The sequence below is a fragment of the Zonotrichia leucophrys genome, unplaced genomic scaffold, assembly GCF_028769735.1.
Source record: "Zonotrichia leucophrys gambelii isolate GWCS_2022_RI unplaced genomic scaffold, RI_Zleu_2.0 Scaffold_487_38270, whole genome shotgun sequence".
Classification (NCBI taxonomy): Eukaryota; Metazoa; Chordata; class Aves; order Passeriformes; family Passerellidae; genus Zonotrichia; species Zonotrichia leucophrys.
The window spans coordinates 17,977-37,095 of record NW_026992692.1 but is presented as its reverse complement, the minus strand read 5'-3'; the positions used below and the strand labels follow the sequence as shown (position 1 = coordinate 37,095).

General features: G+C 50.6%; 1 protein-coding gene across 1 annotated transcript; it reads right to left on the bottom strand.

Moving 5' to 3' along the window:
• Positions 1-382: 382 nt before the first annotated feature.
• LOC135441768 (BRD4-interacting chromatin-remodeling complex-associated protein-like) lies at positions 383-17,604 on the bottom strand (the record flags this gene model as incomplete). The annotated part of the gene is made up of 7 exons (XM_064701318.1): positions 17,574-17,604; positions 12,404-12,449; positions 10,667-10,709; positions 8,926-8,991; positions 4,825-6,633; positions 1,639-1,756; positions 383-534 (listed from the first exon to the last, which is right to left on the bottom strand). Coding segments are annotated over exons 2-7 (2,229 nt in total), but the record flags the coding sequence as incomplete, so codon positions are not given.
• Positions 17,605-19,119: the final 1,515 nt, after the last annotated feature.

Genomic DNA, 19,119 nt, shown 5'->3' with positions numbered 1-19,119 from the left:
ATGGGAAAAAAATGGAATTAAAACAGGGAAAAAGTGGATTTTAATTGGGAAAAAAACGGAATTAAAACAGGGAAAAAATTGGATTTTAAATGGGATAAAAATGGAATTAAAATAGGAAAAAAATGGATTTGAAAGAGTAAAAAATGGAATTTAAATGGGAAAAAAATGGAATTAAAATAGGGAAAAACCGGATTTTAAATAAGAAAAAATGGATTTTAAATAGGAAAAAATTGGATTTTAAATGGGATAAAAATGGAATTAAAATAGGAAAAAAATGGATTTTAAAGGGGAAAAAAGTAAATTAAAGTGGAAAACCCAGAATTGAGGGAAAACCTCGGAAAAAAAGGGAAAAAGGAGAAACGGGGGGGGGAGGGGCGCTCACCTGGGCGGGCTGCGGGGGGGGGAGGGGCGGGGCCGCTTTCCCGGGGGGCGGGGCCGCCTTGCCGGGGGCGGGGCCGGGGGCGGGGCCTGGGCCGGGGGCGGGGCCTGAGAACGGCGGCGGCTTCGGGGCCTCGGCGGCGGCAACGGCGGCACCTGCGGGAAAAACGGGGAATAACCGGGGGGAAATAACGGGGAATAACGGGAAATAACGGGGAATAACGGGAAATTGGGGGAAAACGGGAAATTGGGAACGGGGAATAACGGGGAATAACGGGGAATAACGGGGAATAACGGGGAATAACGGGGAATAATGGGGAATAACGGGAAATTGGGAAATTGGGAACGGGGAATAACGGGGAATAACGGGGAATAACGGGGAATAACGGGAAAACGGGAAATTGGGAACAGGAAATAACCGGGGTGAAACGGGAAAATTGGGGTAAAACGGGAAATTGGGAAATTTGGAACAGGAAATTGGGAACGGGAAATAACGGGGCTGAAACGGGAAAATTGGGAATAAACGGGAAATTTGGAACGGGGAATAACCGGGGTGAAACAGGAAATTGGGAATGGGAAATTGGGATAGAACGGGAAATTGGGAACAGGAAATAACAGGAAGAAAACCAGGAAAATTAGGGGAAAATGGGAAATTGCGGATGGGAAACTGGGGGTGGGAAATTGGGATAAAATGGGAAATTGGGAATGGGAAATAACGGGGCTGAAACGGGAAAATTGGGGATAAAACCGGGGAATTGGGGATGGGAAATTGCGGGTGGGAAAGGGAAATTGGGGTTGGGAAATTGGGAATTTGGGACATTGGGATTTCAGGATTTCAGGATATTGGGATTTTGGGACATTGGGATTTCAGGAATTTGGGACATCGGGAATTTGGGATTTCAGGATTTTGGGGTCCCAGACCCACCTGCGGCCGGGCCGGGAGCTGCCGGGACATTGGGACATTGGGATTTCGGGACATTGGGACACTGGGAATTTGGGATTTTGGGACATTGGGAATTTGGGATTTCGGGAATTTGGGACATTGGGAATTCAGGATTTCAGGATACTGGGACATTGGGATTTTGGGACATCGGGATTTCAGGATTTTGGGGTCCAGCACCCACCTGCAGCCGGGCCGGGCGCTGCCGGGGCATTGGGACATTGGGATTTCGGGATTTTGGGACATTGGGATTTCGGGATTTTGGGATTTCAGGATTTCGGGATTTTGGGAATTTGGGTATTTTGGGGTTCCAGACCCACCTGCGGCCGGGCCGGGCGCTGCCGGGGCCGCCGGCACCAGGACCGGAGCGGCCGCGGGCGGGAACGGGGCCGGGCTGGACGGGGGCGGCTTCGGCTGCAGCAGCAGCGCCGGCGGCACCTGAACGGCAAAACCCATCGGGAACGGGGCAAAAACACCAAATTCCATCAAGGATGGACCCAAAACCCCCAAATTCCATAAAGAATGGACCAAAAACCCCTAATTCCATCAGGAACAGGACCAAAAATCCCAAAACCCATCGGGAACGGGGCCAAAAACACCAAATTCCATAAAGAATGGACCCAAAAACCCCAAATCTCATAAGGAACAGGACCAAAAACCACAAATTCCCTCAGGAACAGGACCAAAAATCCCAAAACCCATCGGGAACGGGGCCAAAAACACCAAATTCCATAAAGAATGGACCCAAAAACCCCAAATCTCATAAGGAACGGGACCAAAAACCCCAAATTCCATAAGGAATGGACCCAAAAACCCCAAATTCCATAAAGAATGGACCCAAAAACCCCAAATTCCATAAAGAATGGACCCAGAAACCCCAAATTCCATAAAGAATGGACCCAAAACCCTCAAATTCCATAAGGAATGGACCCAAAAACCCCAAATTCCATAAGGAATGGACCCAAAAACCCCAAATCCCGTCAGGAACGGGAGCAAAACCCACAAATTCCATAAGGAATGGACCCAAAAACCCCAAATTCCATAAGGAACAGGACCAAAAACCCCAAATCCCGTTAGGAACGGGACCAAAAACCCTAAATCCTGTCAGAATGGACCCAAAAACCCCAAATCCCATCAGAATGAACCCAAAAATCCCAAATCCTGTCAGGAACGGCCCTAAAACCCCAAATCCAGTAAATGGCCCTAAAAACCTCAAATCCTGTCAGGAATGGGACCCAAAATCCCAAATCCCATCAGGAACAGGACCGAAACCCAAATTCCATCAGGAACGTGACCAAAAACCCCAAATTCCACAAGGAACGGACCAAAAACCCCAAATCCAGTAAATGGTCCTAAAAACCTCAAATCCTGTCAGAAGAGCCCCAAAAATCCCAAATCCTGTCACAATGTCCCCAAATCCCGTCAGGAATGGACCCAAAACCCCAAATCCTGAGAGAACGAACCCTAAAAACCCCAAATCCCAAGGAAATGGGACCAAAAATCCCAAATCCTGTCAGGAACGGATCCAGAAACCCCAAATTCTGTAAGAAATGGACCCCAAACCCCAAATCCCAATCTCAGAATAAATCCCCAGAAATCCCAATGAAACCCCCATAAATCTCAATAAATCCCAAGAAATCCCAATAAATCTCAATAAACCCCAATAAACCCCAATAAATCCCAATAAATCCCCAATAAACCCTAATAAATCCCCAATAAATCCCAATAAATTCCGATAAATCTCAATAAATCCCAATAAATCCCCAATAAATCCTAATAAATCCCCAATAATTCCCAATAAATCCCCAATAAATCTCAATAAACTCCCAATAAATCTCAATAAATCCCAATAAATCCCAATAAACTCCCAACAAACCCCAATAAATCTCAATAAACTCCAAAGAACACCCAATAAATCTCAATAAATGCCCAATAAACCCTAATAGATCTCAATGAACTCCCAATAAATCTCAATAAATCTCAATGAACTCCCAAGAAATCCCAATTAACTCCCAAAAAAAACTCAATAAATCCCAATGAATCCCCATAAATCTCAATAAATCCTAATAAATCCCCATAAATCCCCAATAAATCCCAAATAAATCCCAATAATCCCCATCAATTCTCAATAAATCCCGATAAATCCCAATAAATCCCAATAAACCCCAATAAATCTCAATAAACTCAGAATAAATCCCAATAAATCCCAATAAAACCCCAATAAATCTCATTAAATCCGAATAAATCTCAATAAATCCCAATAAATCCCAATAAAACCTCAATAAAACCCAATAAATTCCAATAAATCCCAATAAAATCCCAATAAATCCCAATAAAATTCAAATAAATCCCAATAAATCCCAATAAAATTCCCGAATTTCCCCTCACCTGCTGCAGGAACATGGGCACGCCGTCCTGCCCCATCACGGCCGTTGCCGTTGTTGCCGTGCCCGTCGTTCCCAGCAGGATTTTATCAATAAATCCCCAATACATCCCCAATAAATCCCCATAAATCTCAATAAATCCCAATAAATCCCGCTCACCTGCTGCAGGAACATGGGCACGCCGTCCTGCCCCATCACGGCCGTTGCCGTTGTTGCCGTGCCCGTTGTCGTTCCCAGCAGGATTTTATCAATAAATCCCCAATAAATCCCCAATAAATCCCAATAAATCCCAATAAATCCCAAAAAATCCCAATAAATCCTTATAAATCTCAATAAATACCCAATAAATCCTAAAAAATCTCCAATAAATCTCAATAAATCTCAATAAACCCCAATAAATCCCAATAAATCTCAATAAATCTCAAGGAACTCCCAATAAACTCCCAATAAATCTCAATAAATCCCCAATAAATCCCCAATAAATCCTAATAAATCCCCAATAAATCTCAATAAATCCCAATAAATCCCAATAAATCCCCATAAATCTCAATAAATCTCAATAAACTCCCAATAAATCCCCAATAAACCCCAATAAACCTCAATAAATCCCAATAAACTCCCAAAAAAACTCAATAAATCCCAATAAATCTCAATAAATCCCAATAAAATTCCAAATTTCCCCTCACCTGCTGCAGGAACATGGGCACGCCGTCCTGCCCCATCACGGCCGTCGCCGTCGCCGTGCCCGTCGTTCCCAGCAGGATTTTATCAATAAATCCCCAATAAATCCCCAATAAATCCCCAATAAATCCCAATAAAATCCCAATAAATCCCCAAATTTCCCCTCACCTGCTGCAGGAACATGGGCACGCCGTCCTGCCCCATCACGGCCGTCGCCGTTGTTGCCGTGCCCGTCGTTCCCAGCAGGATTTTATCAATAAATCCCCAATAAATCCCCAATAAATTCCTAATAAATCCCTCAATAAATTCCAATAAATCCCCAATAAATCCCCAATAAATCCCCAATAAATCCCCAATAAATCCCAATAAACCCCCAAAAAATCCCCCAAAATCCCAATAAACCCCAATAAATCTCAATAAATCCCAATAAATCCCGCTCACCTGCTGCAGGAACATGGGCACGCCGTCCTGCCCCATCACGGCCGTTGCCGTTGTTGCCGTGCCCGTCGTTCCCAGCAGGATTTTCTCGGGGCTGGCGGCCAGGCCGGGGCTGGGCTGGGCCTGGCTGGGGGCGGGGCTTGGCGCCACCGGCCCCGCCCCTGTCCCCGCCCCCGTCCCCGCCCCCGTGGGCTGCGCGGCGCTACCGGAACCGGAAGCAGAACCGGAACCGGAAGCGGAACCGGATCCCGCCTCAGCACCGGGGCTGCCGGCGGCCGCCGGGACGTTGACGGCAGCGCCCAAACCCTCGCCCAGCACGGCCACAGGGCTGGCCAGCGTCACACCCTGGATCACCGTGGGCGCCGCCGCTGCCGCCGCCGCCGAACCGGGGCTGGGCAGGGGCCCGGCCAACGACACCGGCATCTGGAAAAGCGCGGGCGCCGGCTGGCCCGGCTGCAGCTGGATGGGCGCCGCCGACAGGATGTGCGCCGGGCCCAGGTTGAGCTGCCCGGCCAGGTTCTGGTTGAGCAGCTGCGCCGGCAGCGCGGGGTTGGCCAGGAGCTGCGCGGTGGCGGCACCGGCGGCGCCTTGACCGGCGATGATGTGAGCTTGGCCGGCCCCCGGTAACAACGGGGCCCCGACGCCGGCCGGCAGCGCCGACAGCGGCTGCGGTAACGGCACGGCCGAGGCGCCGGCCAGCTGGCCCGGCAGCAGGAATTGGTTCTGGCCCTGGAAGGGCTGCGCCGGGATGACGATGGAGCCGCCCTGGTTGAGCACGTGCACGCTCATGCCCTTGCCCAGCGCCGGCGGCTGCGGCGGCTGCGGCGGCTTGAAGACGTTGGGCGGGAAGCCCTGGAGCACCACGTTGGGCGCGGCCTTGCCGGCCATGAAGGTCAGGTTCTGCTGCGCCTTTGCCGGCGCCTCGGGCAGCGCCAGCGCCCCGCTGGTGGCAAAGGGCTTGGGCGAGATCTGGTAGAGCTTCTGCTGCAGCACGCCGGCCGGCTTGGGCTGGATGGGCGTGGGCGTGCGGTGGATGATGACGTTGGGCGCCGGCACCAGGGAGCCGCCCAGGCCCGAGGTGACCGTGAGCGGCTGCGCCGACGCCGCCGAGACGCCGCCGAACACGGAGCTGCCGTTGAGCGTGGTGGTGGCGGCCACGGCCGGGAGGCTTTTCTGGATCACCAATCCCGCCCCTTGTGCTGTCGCCGCTTCCGGTTGGGCGATGTACCCGCCCACGGCCGCCACCGGCGCCGGCTTGGCCAGCAGCTGCGGCGCCGCCGGCTGGTTGATGGCCATCACCTGCTGGCCCACCACCTGGATGGGGCCGAGTCCCAGCGCGCCGCCGGGGCTGCCGTTGGGCAGGCCGGGCAGGTTGGGCAGCGGCTGGATGGTGACGTTGCCCAGCCCCACCTGCTGCAGGAAGGGCTGCACGCTGATGGCTTTGTTCACCACGTCGGCCGGCGGCTGCACCAAGGCTTGGGGCGCCGCCAGCACGGCCGGCGGCTGCAGCCCCAGCAGGTCGGCGCCGCCCGAGAAGATCTGCGGCGTCCCGTCGGCCGCCTGCACCACCGGCTGCAGCGCCGGCAGCTGGAAGGAGCCCAGGTCCAGCTCGGCCTCGGCCTCCAGCGTCTGCTCGGTGATGTTGGCCTCCTGCAGGCTCTGCTGCAGGATGTCGCACGGCTGCTCGGCGCCCGCGCCGGCGCCGCCCGGCGAGCCCAGGATGTCATCCTCCAGGAAGTCCAGGTCCACGCTGGCCGGCGGCGCGCTGGGCTCCGAGCTCAGAGGGTTCCCCGAGGCCTCCTGGCCGTGGAGCTGAGGGGATGGGAAAGGGGGCGGGGTTAGATGGAGGCGGGGCTTGAAGGAGTGGGAGACCCAATGGAACCCAATGGAGGTCAATGGAGCTCAAAAGAACCCAACAGAACCCAATGGAGTTCAATGGAGTTCAATGGAACTCAACAGAACCCAATGGAGTTCAATAGAGAACCATGGAGTTCAATGGAGATCAATGAAGCTCAGTGGAGTTCAATGGAGATCAATGGAACCCAATGGAGGTCAATGGAACTCAACAGAACCCCATGGAGTTCAATGGAGATCAATGGAACCCAATGTAACAAAGAAGAACCCAAGAGAACCCAACCAAACTCAACAGAACCCAATGGAGTTCAATGGAGATCAACGAAACCCAACGAAGCTCAACAGAACCCAACGTAACCAAGGAGAACCCAACAGAACCCAACGAAACTCAACAGAACCCAATGGAGATCAATGGAACTCAATGGAACCCAACGGAGCTCAATGGGACCCAACAGAACCCAATGGAACCCAATGGATCTCAATGGAGCTCAGAGGGTTCCCCGAGGCCTCCTGGCCGTGGAGCTGCGGGGACGGGAAAGGGGGCGGGGTTAGATGGAGGCGGGGCTTGAAGAGGTGGGAGACCCAATGGAATCCAACTGAGGTCAATGGAACCCAATGGAGTTCAATGGAGATCAATGGAACCCAATGGAGCTCAACAGAACCCAACGTAACCAAGGAGAACCCAACCAAACTCAACAGAACCCAATGGAGATGAATGGAACCCAATGGAACCCAACAGAGCTCAGAGGATTCCCCGAGGCCTCCTGGCCGTGGAGCTGAGGGGACGGGAAAGAACGAGGGGTTACATGAAGGCGGGGCTTGAGGGGGTGAGAGACCCAATGGAATCCAACTGAGATCAATGGAACTCAACTGAGCTCAACAGAACCCAATGGAGGTCAACGGAACTCAACAGAACCCAATGGAGATCAATGAAACCAAATGGAGCTCAACAGAGTTCAGTGGAACCCAATGGAACTCAATGGAACCCAATCAATCCCAATGGAGCTCAACAGAACTCAACAGAACCCAACGGAGCTCAATGGGACCTACTGAGCTCCATGGAACCCAACGTAACCAAGGAGAACCCAACAGAACCCAACCAAACTCAACAGAACCCAATGGAGATCCATGAAACCCAATGGAACCCAATGGAGTTCAATGGAGATCAATGGAACCCAATCAAACCCAATAGAGCTCAATGGAGATCAATGGAACTCAATGGAACCCACTCAAACCCAATGGAGCTCAACAGAACCCAATGAAGTTCAATGGAGATCAACGAAACCCAATAGAACACAACAGAACCCAATGGAGCTCAATGGAGATCAACGGAACCCAATGGAGCTCAATAGAACCCAACCAAACCCAATGGAACTCAATGGAACCCACTCAAACCCAATGGAGCTCAACAGAACCCAATGGAGATCCATGAGTCCCAATGGAACACAACAGAACCCAGTGGAGCTCAATGGAACGCTCCAAAACTCAACGGAACCCAACGGAACCCAACCGGATTTCCCCCCAAATTCCAGGGTATTTTCCCGGGAAATCTGGGAGGCTTCGCCCCCAAAATCCGGGGAATTGCCCCCAAAATCCGGGGGATCTTCCCCAAAATCGAGGGGGTCTTCTGGGAAGATTTGGAGAGGTTTTCCTGGGAAATTTGGAGAGGTTTTCCCGGGAAATCTGAGGGGGTTTTGCCCCAAAATGTGGGGAATTTTCCCAGGAAATTTTGGGGATTTTCCCCGTAAATTTGGGGAGCTTTTCCTGGGAAATCTGAGGGGGTTTTGCCCCAAAATCTGGGGAATTTTCCCAGGAAATTTTGGGGGTTTTCATGGGAAATCTTGGGAAATTTTCCCCCAAAATTTGGAGAGGTTTTCCTGGGAAATCTGAGAAGGTTTTTGCCCCAAAATCTGGGGAATTTTCCCAGGAAATTTTGGGGATTTTCCCCATAAATCTGGGGAGCTTTTCCTGGGAAATCTGAGGGGGTTTTTGCCCCAAAATCTGGGGAATTTTCCCAGGAAATTTTGGGGATTTTCCCCGTAAATTTGGGGAGCTTTTCCTGGGAAATCTGAGGGGGTTTTGCCCCAAAATCTGGGGAATTTTCCCAGGAAATTTTGTGGGTTTTTCCCAGGAAATCTGGGGGATTTTGCCCCAAAACCCAGAGGGTTTTCCCAGGAAATTCGGAGTTTTTTCATGGGAATTTTGGGGAGATTTTGGGGGAAAAAGGGGGAGAGCAGAGGCCGCACCCACCCCGGCCCCCTCGAAGAAGGCGCTGGCGGCGTCGCCGGAGTTGTCCAGGAGATCATCGCTGTCAATCTGCAACGAAAACGGGAAATTACTGCAAATTCTGGGAAAAAACGGGAAAAAAATGGGAAAAAATGGGGGAAAATGTGGGGGAAATATGGGGAAAATATGGGGGAAAATACGGGGGGAAAATGGGAAAAAATGGGGGGAAAAAATATGGGGAAAATATGGGGGAAAATGGGAAAATATGGGGGGAAAATAGGGGGGGAAATGGGGAAAATGGAGAAAAAATTAGAAGAACAAGGGGGGAAAATAGGAGGAAAAATGGGTGGAAAAATAGGGAAAAATGGGGAAGAAATAAAGACGAAATGGGAGGCAAAAAATGGGATAAAAATCAGGGAAAATGGGGGAAAAATGTGGGGAAAATATGGGGGAAAATATGGGGGGAAAATGAGGGGGGAAATGGGGAAAATGGAGAAAAAATGAGAAAAACAAGGGGGGAAAATAGGAGGAAAAATGGGTGGAAAAATAGGGAAAAATGGGGAAGAAATAAAGAAGAAATTGGAGGGGAAAATAAGGGAGAAAATACGGGGGGAAAATGGAGAAAAAATGAGGAAAACAAGGGGGGAAAATGGGTGGGAAATGGGGAAGAAAAGGGGGAAAAATGGGGGAAAAAAAGGAAAAATATGGGGGAAAAACGTGGGGAAAATATGGGGGGAAAATGGGAAAATATGGGGGGAAAATGAGGGGGGAAATGGGGAAAATGGACAAGAAATGAGAAAAACAAGAGGGAAAATAGGAGGAAAAATGGGTGGAAAAATAGGGAAAAATGAGGAAGAAATAAAGAAGAAATGGGAGGAAAAAAATGGGATAAAAATCAGGGAAAATGGGGGGAAAATGTGGGGAAAATATGGGGGAAAATATGGGGGAAAATATGGGGGGGAAATGGGGAAAATGGAGAAAAAATGAGAAAAACAAGGGGGGAAAATAGGACGAAAAATGGGTGGAAAAATAAGGAAAAATGGGGAAGAAATAAAGAAGAAATGGGAGAAGAAAATAGGGAAGAAAATATGGGAGGAAAATGGAGAAAAAATGAGGAAAACAAGGGGGGGGAAAATGGGGAAGAAAGGGGGGAAAAAACAGGGAAAATTTGGGAAAAAATGGGATAAAAATCAGGGAAAATGGGAAAGAAATAAAGAAGAAATGGGAGAAGAAAATAGGAGAAAAATACGGGAAAATTAGGGAAAAAATGAGATAAAAATCAGGGAAAATGGGGAAGAAATAAAGAAGAAATGGGAGGGGAAAATGGGGGAAAAATATGGGAAAATTAGGGAAAAAATGGGATAAAAATCAGGGAAAAGTGGAGGAAAAATTGGGAAAACAAGGGGGGAAAAATGGGGAACATAGGGGAAATGAAAAGAATGGAAAAATGGGGGAAATTGGGAAAAAAATGGGGAGGAAATGGGGACAAAATGGGAAAAAATGGGGGAGTTTTTAAAAGGAAAAATAGGAATTTTTTAAAGGAAAAAAGGGGATTTTTTGGGTGGAAAAATGGGAATTTTTAATGGAAAATAATGAGGTTTTTAATGGAAAAATGGGATTTTTTAATGGAAAATAATGGGGTTTTTAATGGAAAAATGGGATTTTTTGCATGGAAAAATGGGATTTTTTTGGGAAAAAGGAGGGATTAGGAAAATTGGTGTTTTTGGCTGAAAATTGGGACTTTTGGGGGGTTTTGGGCGCTCACCTTCTCGGATCCATGGAGGAAATCGTTCAGGGCCTGCGGATCGCTGGGGACAGAGGGGGCGGAGCCTCAGCCAGGAATTCCGGGAAAATTCGGGATTTTCCAAAAATTCCCTTTTTTGGGACCATTTCCCTCCAGGTTCTTTCTCCATTTCCCTCCTTATTTTGGGGTGATTTCCCTCCATTTTTCCCCCCATTTCTCACCTTTTTTCCCCATTTTTCTCTCTTTTTTGGGACCATTTCCCTCCATTTTTTGGGGTGATTTTCCTCCATTTTTTGCTCATTTCCCTCCTTATTTTGGGACCATTTTTGACCTTTTTTTTCCCTTTCCTGCCCTTTTTGGGTCCATTTCCCACCCTTTTTTTGCACCATTTTCCTCCTTTTTTGGGTCATTTCCCTCTTATTTTTGAGGCATTTCCCACCCTTTTTGCACCATTTTTTCTCCTTTTTTAGGGCCACTTCCCTCCTTTTTTCCCCCTTTCTGATCCTTTTTTTTGCCTATTTCCCTCCCATTTTTTTACAATTTTCCCCATTTCCTCCCCCCTTTTTTCCCCATTTCCTGCCCATTTTTTTACCACTTCTCTTTTTTTTTTGGGGTTATTTCCCACCTTTTTTTCCCTTTTCTGGCCCTTTTTTTAGACCATTTCCCTCCCATTTTTTTACATTTTCCTCCCCATTTTTTTTACCATTTCCCTCCCTTTTTTCCCCATTTCCCCCCCATTTTTTCACACCATTTTTCACCATTTTTTCCCCTTTTTCCCCCCCATTTCCCCAATTTTTTTTACCATTTCCCTCCCTTTTTCCCCCATTTTTCCCCCATTTTCCCCCCATTTCCTGCCCATTTTCCCCCCATTTCCCTCCATTTTTAGCCCTTTTTTCTCCATTTCCCCCCCATTTTTTTCCCATCTTTTAACCCCATTTTTTTCCCTTTTTCCCCCCATTTCCCCCAGTTTTTTTACCATTTCCCTCCCTTTTCCCCATTTTCCCCCTTTTTTTCTCCATTTGCCCCCCATTTTTTCCCTTATTTCCCCATTTTTCTCCCATTTTTCCCATATTTTCCCCCCCCATTTCTCCCACTTTTTTTCCCATTTCCTGCCCATTTTTTTACCATTTCCCTCCATTTTTCCCCCTTTTTTCTCCCTTTTCCCCTCATTTTTCCCCCATTTTTTCCCCATTTTAACCCCATTTCCCCCCATTTCCCCCGGTTTTTTTACCATTTCCCTCCCTTTTCCCCCCATTTTCCCCCATTTTTTCCCATATTTTTCCCCCATTTTTCCCCCTTTTTCCCCCCCATTTTTTCCCCTCTTTTTCCCCCATTTTTTCCCCTCTTTTTCCCCCATTTTCCCCCCCTTTTTCCCCCATTTTAACCCCATTTTCCCCCCTTTTTTTCCCATATTTTCCACCCCATTTTCCCCATTTTTTCCCATCTTTTTCCCCATATTTTTCCCCCATTTTCCCCCATTTTTTCCCATCTTTTTCCCCCATTTCCCCCCCCTTTTTTCCCTCCCTTTTCCCCCATTTTTCCCTCCCTTTTCCCCCCTTTTCCCCCATTTTTCCCCCATTTTTCCCCCCTTTTCCCCCCATTTTTTCTCCCATTTTCCCCCCATTTTCCCCCATTTTTCCCCATATTTTTCCCCATTTTTCCCCCATTTTTTCCCCATTTTTTCCCCCATATTTTTCCCCATTTTCCCCCCATTTTTCCCCGTAAATCCCGGAGGTTTCCGGAAGGTTCCGGACTCACCAGATGACGTCTAACAGGCACCGCCCGTCTTCATCATCCATGACAACTGCGGGGACAGAGGGGGGGAGGGGCGGCGTCAGCGCGGAACCTTCCGGAAAAATCCCCAATTTCCCTTTGGCCGTTCGTGCCATGGGAAACCCGGGAAACCCAAAATTCCCAGCTCTGAAAGCCCAAAATTCCCACTTTTGTCACAGTTTTGGGAATAAAAATCCCCAAAATTCCCATTATTGAAATCTCAAAATTCCCAGTTCTGAAATCGCAAAATTCCCATTTTCGAGATCCCAAAATTCCCATTTTTGAAATTGCAAAATCTCTGATTTTTGTTGTGGTTTTGGGGATAAAAATCCCCAAAATTCCCATTTTCGAAATCCCAAAATTCCCATTGTTTTTGACATCCCAAAATCTCTGATTTTTGTTGTGGTTTTGGGGATAAAAATCCCCAAAATTCCCAGTTCTGAAATCCCAAAATTCCCATTTTTGTCACAGTTTTGGGGATAAAAAGCACAAAATTCTCATTTTTGAAATGCCAAAATCCCCATTTTTGTCACAGTTTTGGGGATAAAAAGCCCAAAATCCCCATTTTTGATATCCCAAAATTTCTAATTCTTGTTGTGGTTTTGGGGATAAAAATCCCAAAATTTGCATTTTTGAAATCCCAAAATTTGCATTTTTGAAATCCCAAAATTTGCATTTTTGAAGTCCCAAAATTCCCATTTTTGTCACAGTTTTGGGAGGGAATTCCTGGGGGAAAATTCCCGGTTTGAGCCCCAGAATTGCAGGAAACGGCCCTGGATTGGATTTTACTCCGGGGATACTCCGGGGTTACTCCGGGCTGGGATTCCAACCCCAAATTCCTTCTCAGGGATACTCCAGGGTTACTCCAGGGATACTCCAGGCCGGAATTCCAGCCCCCAGCTCCTACTCAGAGGTTACACACGGCACAGATCCCGCTCCATACTAAAGGGATACTCCAGGGTTACTCCAGGGATACTCCGAGCTGGAATTCCAACCCCGAGCTCCTTCTCAGGGATACTCCAGGGATACTCCAGGGATACTCAGAGCCTCAGTCCCAGCATCCAGGCCCGTACATACTCCACAGTTACTCACTCCATACTCTGAAGATACTACAGTGATACTCCAGGAATACTTGGGGGGGGGTAGGGCAGGGATACTCCAGGGTTACACCAGGGATACACCGAGAGCACCGAGGGGCTACTCCAGGGATACACCAGGGTTACTCCATAAATACACCGGCAATACTCCATGGATACACCGGGGTTACTCACAGGTTACTCCATAAATACTCAAGGAATACTCTGGGGTTACCCCAAGGTTACTCCAAAGATACTCTGGGGTTACTCCATGAATACACCGGGGTTACTCCATGAATACACTGAGGTTACTCCATGGATACACCGGGGTTACTCCGTGGTTACTCCAGGAATACTCCGGGGTTACTCCAGAGTTACTCCAGAAATACACCGGGGTTACTCACAGGTTACTCCATAAATACTCCGGGAATACTCTGGGGTTACCCCGAGGTTACTCCAGGGATGCTCAGGGGTTACTCCGGGGTTACTCCAGGTCACGGCCCCGCCCAATCAGGGCCGGCAGCCCCGGGGATGCCCCTCCCCCTTCCGCCTCCCACCGTGCCTCAGTTTCCCCGGAAATGCCAAAAAAACCTCCAAAATTCCAAAAAAACCTCCCAAAATCCCCCCAAAATATCACAGAATTCCTGAAAAAACCTCCAAAATTCCTCAAGGAACCTCCAAAAATTCCCCCCAAAAAATCACGGAATTCCCAAAAAACCTCCGGAATTCCCTAAAAAAACCTCCAAATTTCCCAAAAACATCAGTGGGATTCCCCAAAATTCCCCAAGAACCCTCCCAAAATTCCCCCCAAAAAATCATGGAATTCCCAAAAAACCTCCGGAATTCCCAAAAAACCTCCAGAATTCCCCAAAAACCCTCCCAAAATCCCCCCCAAAAAATCACAGAATTCCCCCAAAATTCCCAAAAAAATCCTCCAGAATTCCCCCCCAAAATTCCCCAAAAACCTCCGGAATTCCTGAAAAAAACTCCAAAATTCCCCAAAAAACCTCCCAAAATCCCCCCCAAAAAAATCACAGAATTCCCAAAAAACCTCCAAAATTCCCCAAAACATCCCCAGAATTCCCAAAAAACCTCCAAAATTCCTGAAAAAACCTCCAGAATTTGCCCCCCAAAATTCCCAAAAAAATCCTCCAGAATTCCCCCCCAAAAAAATCTCCAAAATTCCACGAAAATCCTCCAAAATTCCCCAAGAAACCTCCAAAAATCTCCCCCAAAAAATCACAGAATTCCTGAAAAAATCCTCCAGAATTCCCTTCCCAAAAATCCACGAAAATCCTCCAAAATTCCCAGAAACATCCCCAAAATTCCCCAAAAACCCTCCAGAATTCCCCCAAAATTCCCCAAAAATCCTCCAGAATTCCCAAAAACCTCCAGAATTCCCAAAAATCCTCCAGAATTTCCCCCCAAAATTCCACAAAAACCTCCAAAATTCCCCAAAGCGTCCCCAGAATTCCCAAAATTCCCCCAAAATCTCCAGAATTCCCAAAAAAATTCGGGGCTTTGGGGCCAATTCCGGGATTTTGGGATTTTGGGATTTTGGGATTTTGGGGGTCTCCGGGACTTTTGGGAAATTCGGGATTTCAGGATTTGGGGATTTGAGGAATTTGGGATTTTGGGGATTTTGGTGCTCAGGCAAATTCAGGATTTCAGGATTTGGGAATTTGGCTCTTTTGGTGTTCAGGGAAATTCGGAATTCCAGGACTTCGGGATTTTGGGGTTTTTGAGAAATTTGGGATTTTGGTGTTCAGGGAAATTCGGAAATTCAGGATTTCAGGATTTGGGATTTTGAGGAATTTGGGATTTTGGGGTTTTGGGATTTTGGTGTTCAGGGAAATTCGGAATTTCAGGATTTCAGGATTTTGGGATTTTGGGAATTTTGGGATTTTGGGAATTTTGGGGCCCTGGGAGGGGGGAGGGGAAACCCCAAACCCTGAACGTGAGGGGGGGAGGGAGAGGAGGAAGAGGAGGAGGAGCAGGAAGAATAGGAGAAGATAAGGAGGAGGAGGAGGAAGAGCAAAAGAAAATGAAGAGGAGGAGGAGGAGGAGGAAGAGCAGGAAAAGATGAAGAGGAGGAAGAGGAAGAAAAGCAGAAGATGAAGATGAGGAAGAGGAGGAGGAGAAGGGGAGGAAGGGCAGGCCAGGCCAGGGGCACCCCGAGGATGAGGAGGAGGAGGAGGAGGAAGATGAAGGCGAGGAAGAAGAGGAGAAGAAAATGAAGAGGAGGAAGAGGAGGAAGAGCAGAAAGGGGGAACAGGCCAGGGGCACCCTGAGGATGAGGAGGGTGAAGGTGAGGAAGACGAGGAGGAAGAGGAGGAGGAAATGAGGAGGAAGAGGAGGAGGAGGAGGAAGAGGAGGAAGAGGAGGAGGAAGAGGAGGAGGAGGAGGAAGAGGAGGAGGAAGAGAAGAGGAAGAGGAGGAGGAAGAGGAGGAGGAGGAGGAAGAGGAGGAGGAAGAGGAGGAGGAGGAGGAGGAGGAGGAGGAAGGCCACACACAGAGCCAGGGCCGGGACATTCCCAAAGCAGCTCCCGAGGAAGAGGAGGAGGAAGAGCGGGAGGAAGATGAGGATGAAGAGGAGGAAGAGGAGGAGGAGGAGGAGGAGGAAGAGGAGGAAGAGGAGGAAGAGGAGGAGGAGGAGGATGAAGAGGAGGAAGATGAGGATGAAGAGGAGGAAGAGCAGGAGAGCTCCAGCACCAACCCCAACAGCTCCCCAGGGAGGAGGAGGAGGAGGAGGAGGAGGAGGGGATGAAGGCCACGCACCAAAGCCCTGAGGAGGAGGAGGAAGAGGAGGAGGAAGAGGAGGAGGAAGGGGAGGAGGAAGGGGAGGAAGGCCGCACACACAGGCATGGGACGGGGCAGAGGAAGAGGAGCGGGAGGAAGAGGAAGATGAAGAAGACACAGAGCAAGGTGAGGAAGAGGAAGATGAGGAAGAGGAGACAGAGACACGGCAGGACGAGGAAGAGGAGGGTGAGGAGGAAGGCACAGAGGCAGAGCAGGGTGAGGAAGAGGAGGGTGAGGAAGGCACAGAGGAGGATGAGGAGGAAGAGGCAGAGTCAGAACAGGGTGAGGAAGAGGAAGAAGACACAGAGCAGGGTGAGGAAGATGAGGGTGAGGAAGAGGAGGCTGAGGAAGATGAGGGTGAGGAAGAGGAGGAAGATGAGGAAGAGGAGGCAGACACAGAGCAAGGTGAGGAAGATGAGGGTGATGAAGAGGAGGCTGAGGAAGGAGAGGCTGAGGAAGATGAGGGTGATGAAGAGGAGGCAGAGGAAGATGAGGGTGAGGAAGAGGAGGCTGAGGAAGAGGAGGGTGAGGAAGATGAGGGTGAGGAAGGAGAGGCAGAGGAAGATGAGGGTGATGAAGAGGAGGCTGAGGAAGATGAGGCTGAGGAAGAGGAGGCTGAGGAAGATGAGGGTGAGGAAGATGAGGAAGAGGAGGCAGAGGCAGACACAGAGCAGGGTGATGAAGAGGAGGCTGAGGAAGATGAGGGTGAGGAAGAGGAGGCTGAGGAAGATGAGGGTGAGGAAGATGAGGAAGAGGAGGCAGAGGCAGACACAGAGCAGGGTGATGAAGAGGAGGCTGAGGAAGATGAGGCTGAGGAAGATGAGGGTGAGGAAGAGGAGGTTGAGGAAGGCTCCGGCCGCCCCGCCCGCCCCAGCCGGAGGAAGAGGAAGAGGAAGAGCAGCAGCAGCAGCAGCAGCGGAGGAGGAGGATGAGGCCGAAGGCCCCACCCGCTCCCCTCCCCCCTCCCGGTGCTCCCGGTGGGGGTGGGGGAGGGGCCCCGCCCGTCCCGGTGCGCGGGGGGGGGAGGGGAGGGGGGGGAGGGGGCGCGGCGGCCCCTGAGGGGGGAGGGGGACGGGGGGGGGGAAATCCCGGCCTGAGGGGAGCGGGGGGGGGGGGGGGGCGCGGCCGCGCTGTCGCCGCCGCTGCCGCGACCGAGCCGCGATCCGGGCCCGTTTGCCCGTCCGGGGCCGTTCGGGGCTCGCGGCCGTTCCGGGCGTTTCGGGGATTTTTCATTTTCTTTTTTTTTTTTTTTTTTTTTTTTTTTTTTGTGGCGGACTCACCGTGAGGCCTCAGCGGCCCCCGGCGCGGGGTCTCCCAGGCGCCCCCGCACGGGCAACGCCGCCAGGACCCCGCCGGGCCCCGCCGCTTAGGGGTTCGCGGCGGTGCCTGATCGCGGCCGCCACATCGCCGCCGTTCTACGCGGACCGGAAACCACCGGGAGGGGACTTGGAAAGGTCAGGGGGGGTTGAACGGGATGGCCCCTCTCTGTACCGGGCCCCCCCGCGAAAGGACGGGGAGGAATTGATTAGCATAAACCGCGCCCCCGGACAGGCATTAGAATAGACACGCCCCCGCGCTGGCGCCTCAGGGGCCAAGCCCCCCCGTGAGGGACCTCTCATTTGAATAAGTCACGCCTAGCAGGACGGTGATTAGCATACACCACGCCTACTTCACTTGATATTAGCATAAACCACGCCCGATGCGCAGCGCGCCAGCCTGAGTCTCTCATTTACATAAACCACGCCCCACCACAAAACCAACAAGCACAACCCTCTTAATTTGCATACACCACGCCCCCACACGCCGTAAATCACCACAAACCACGCCCCCACCCCGAGTTCTGCCCACCCCCGTCGCGCGTCTCGATTTGCATAAACCACGCCCACACACCGCTCCCCTCACTCCTCCCGCCCGCCAGGGGGCGCCCCGCGCTGCTTACGGGGCGCTCCCCGTCACGTGACGCGGCGCGGGGGTCACGCGGGACGGCGGCGGCGCCGTCATGGCGGCCATGGCGGCGGAGAAGGAGGCGGAGACGCAGCGGTTGCTGAGCGAGGCCGAGCGGAAGGTCCGGGGGGCTCAGTCCTTCCTCGGGGGCCTCTTCGGGTGCGTCCGGTACCGGCGAGGGGGAACGGGGCGGGCGGCGGGGCCGGGGAGGCCGCGGGAGGCCTGAGGGGAACGGGGGGGGAAGGGGAGACGGGAGGCCTGAGGGGGGAAAAGGGCGGGAAAATGAGGCGGGGGGGAAAGGCGGGAACTGGGGGAGTCGTGAGGGAATGGGGGGGAGGGGAATTGGGGGAAAATTGGGGAAAAATTGGGGAAATTGTGAGGGAAAAGTGGGATGGGGGAGGGGAATTGGGGGGTCCTGAGGGAAATTGGGGAAATTATGAGGGAAATTGGGGAAATTATGAGGGGAATTGGGGAATTATGAGGGAAATTGGGGGTTCTGAGGGGAAATTGGGGGAATTATGAGGGAAATTGGGGAAGTTATGAGGGGAATTGGGGGGTCCTGAGGGGAAATTGGGGGAATTATGAGGGAAATTGGGGGGTCCTGAGGGGAATTGGGGGGTCCTGAGGGAAATTGCGGAAATTATGAGGGGAATTGGAGGAATTATGAGGGGAATTGGGAGGTCCTGAGGGGGAAATTGGGGATTTCCTTGAGGGGGACACCCAAAATTGCCCCAATTCCCCTTTTCCCACCCCGGTTCCTTCCCCACCCCCAGAATTCCCAAAGTAATTCCCTGTTTTCCCAGAAAAAACTCCCATTTTTCACGGAATAATTCCCTTTTTACCCCAGAATAACTCCCAGAATTCCCAGTTTTCCCAGAATAG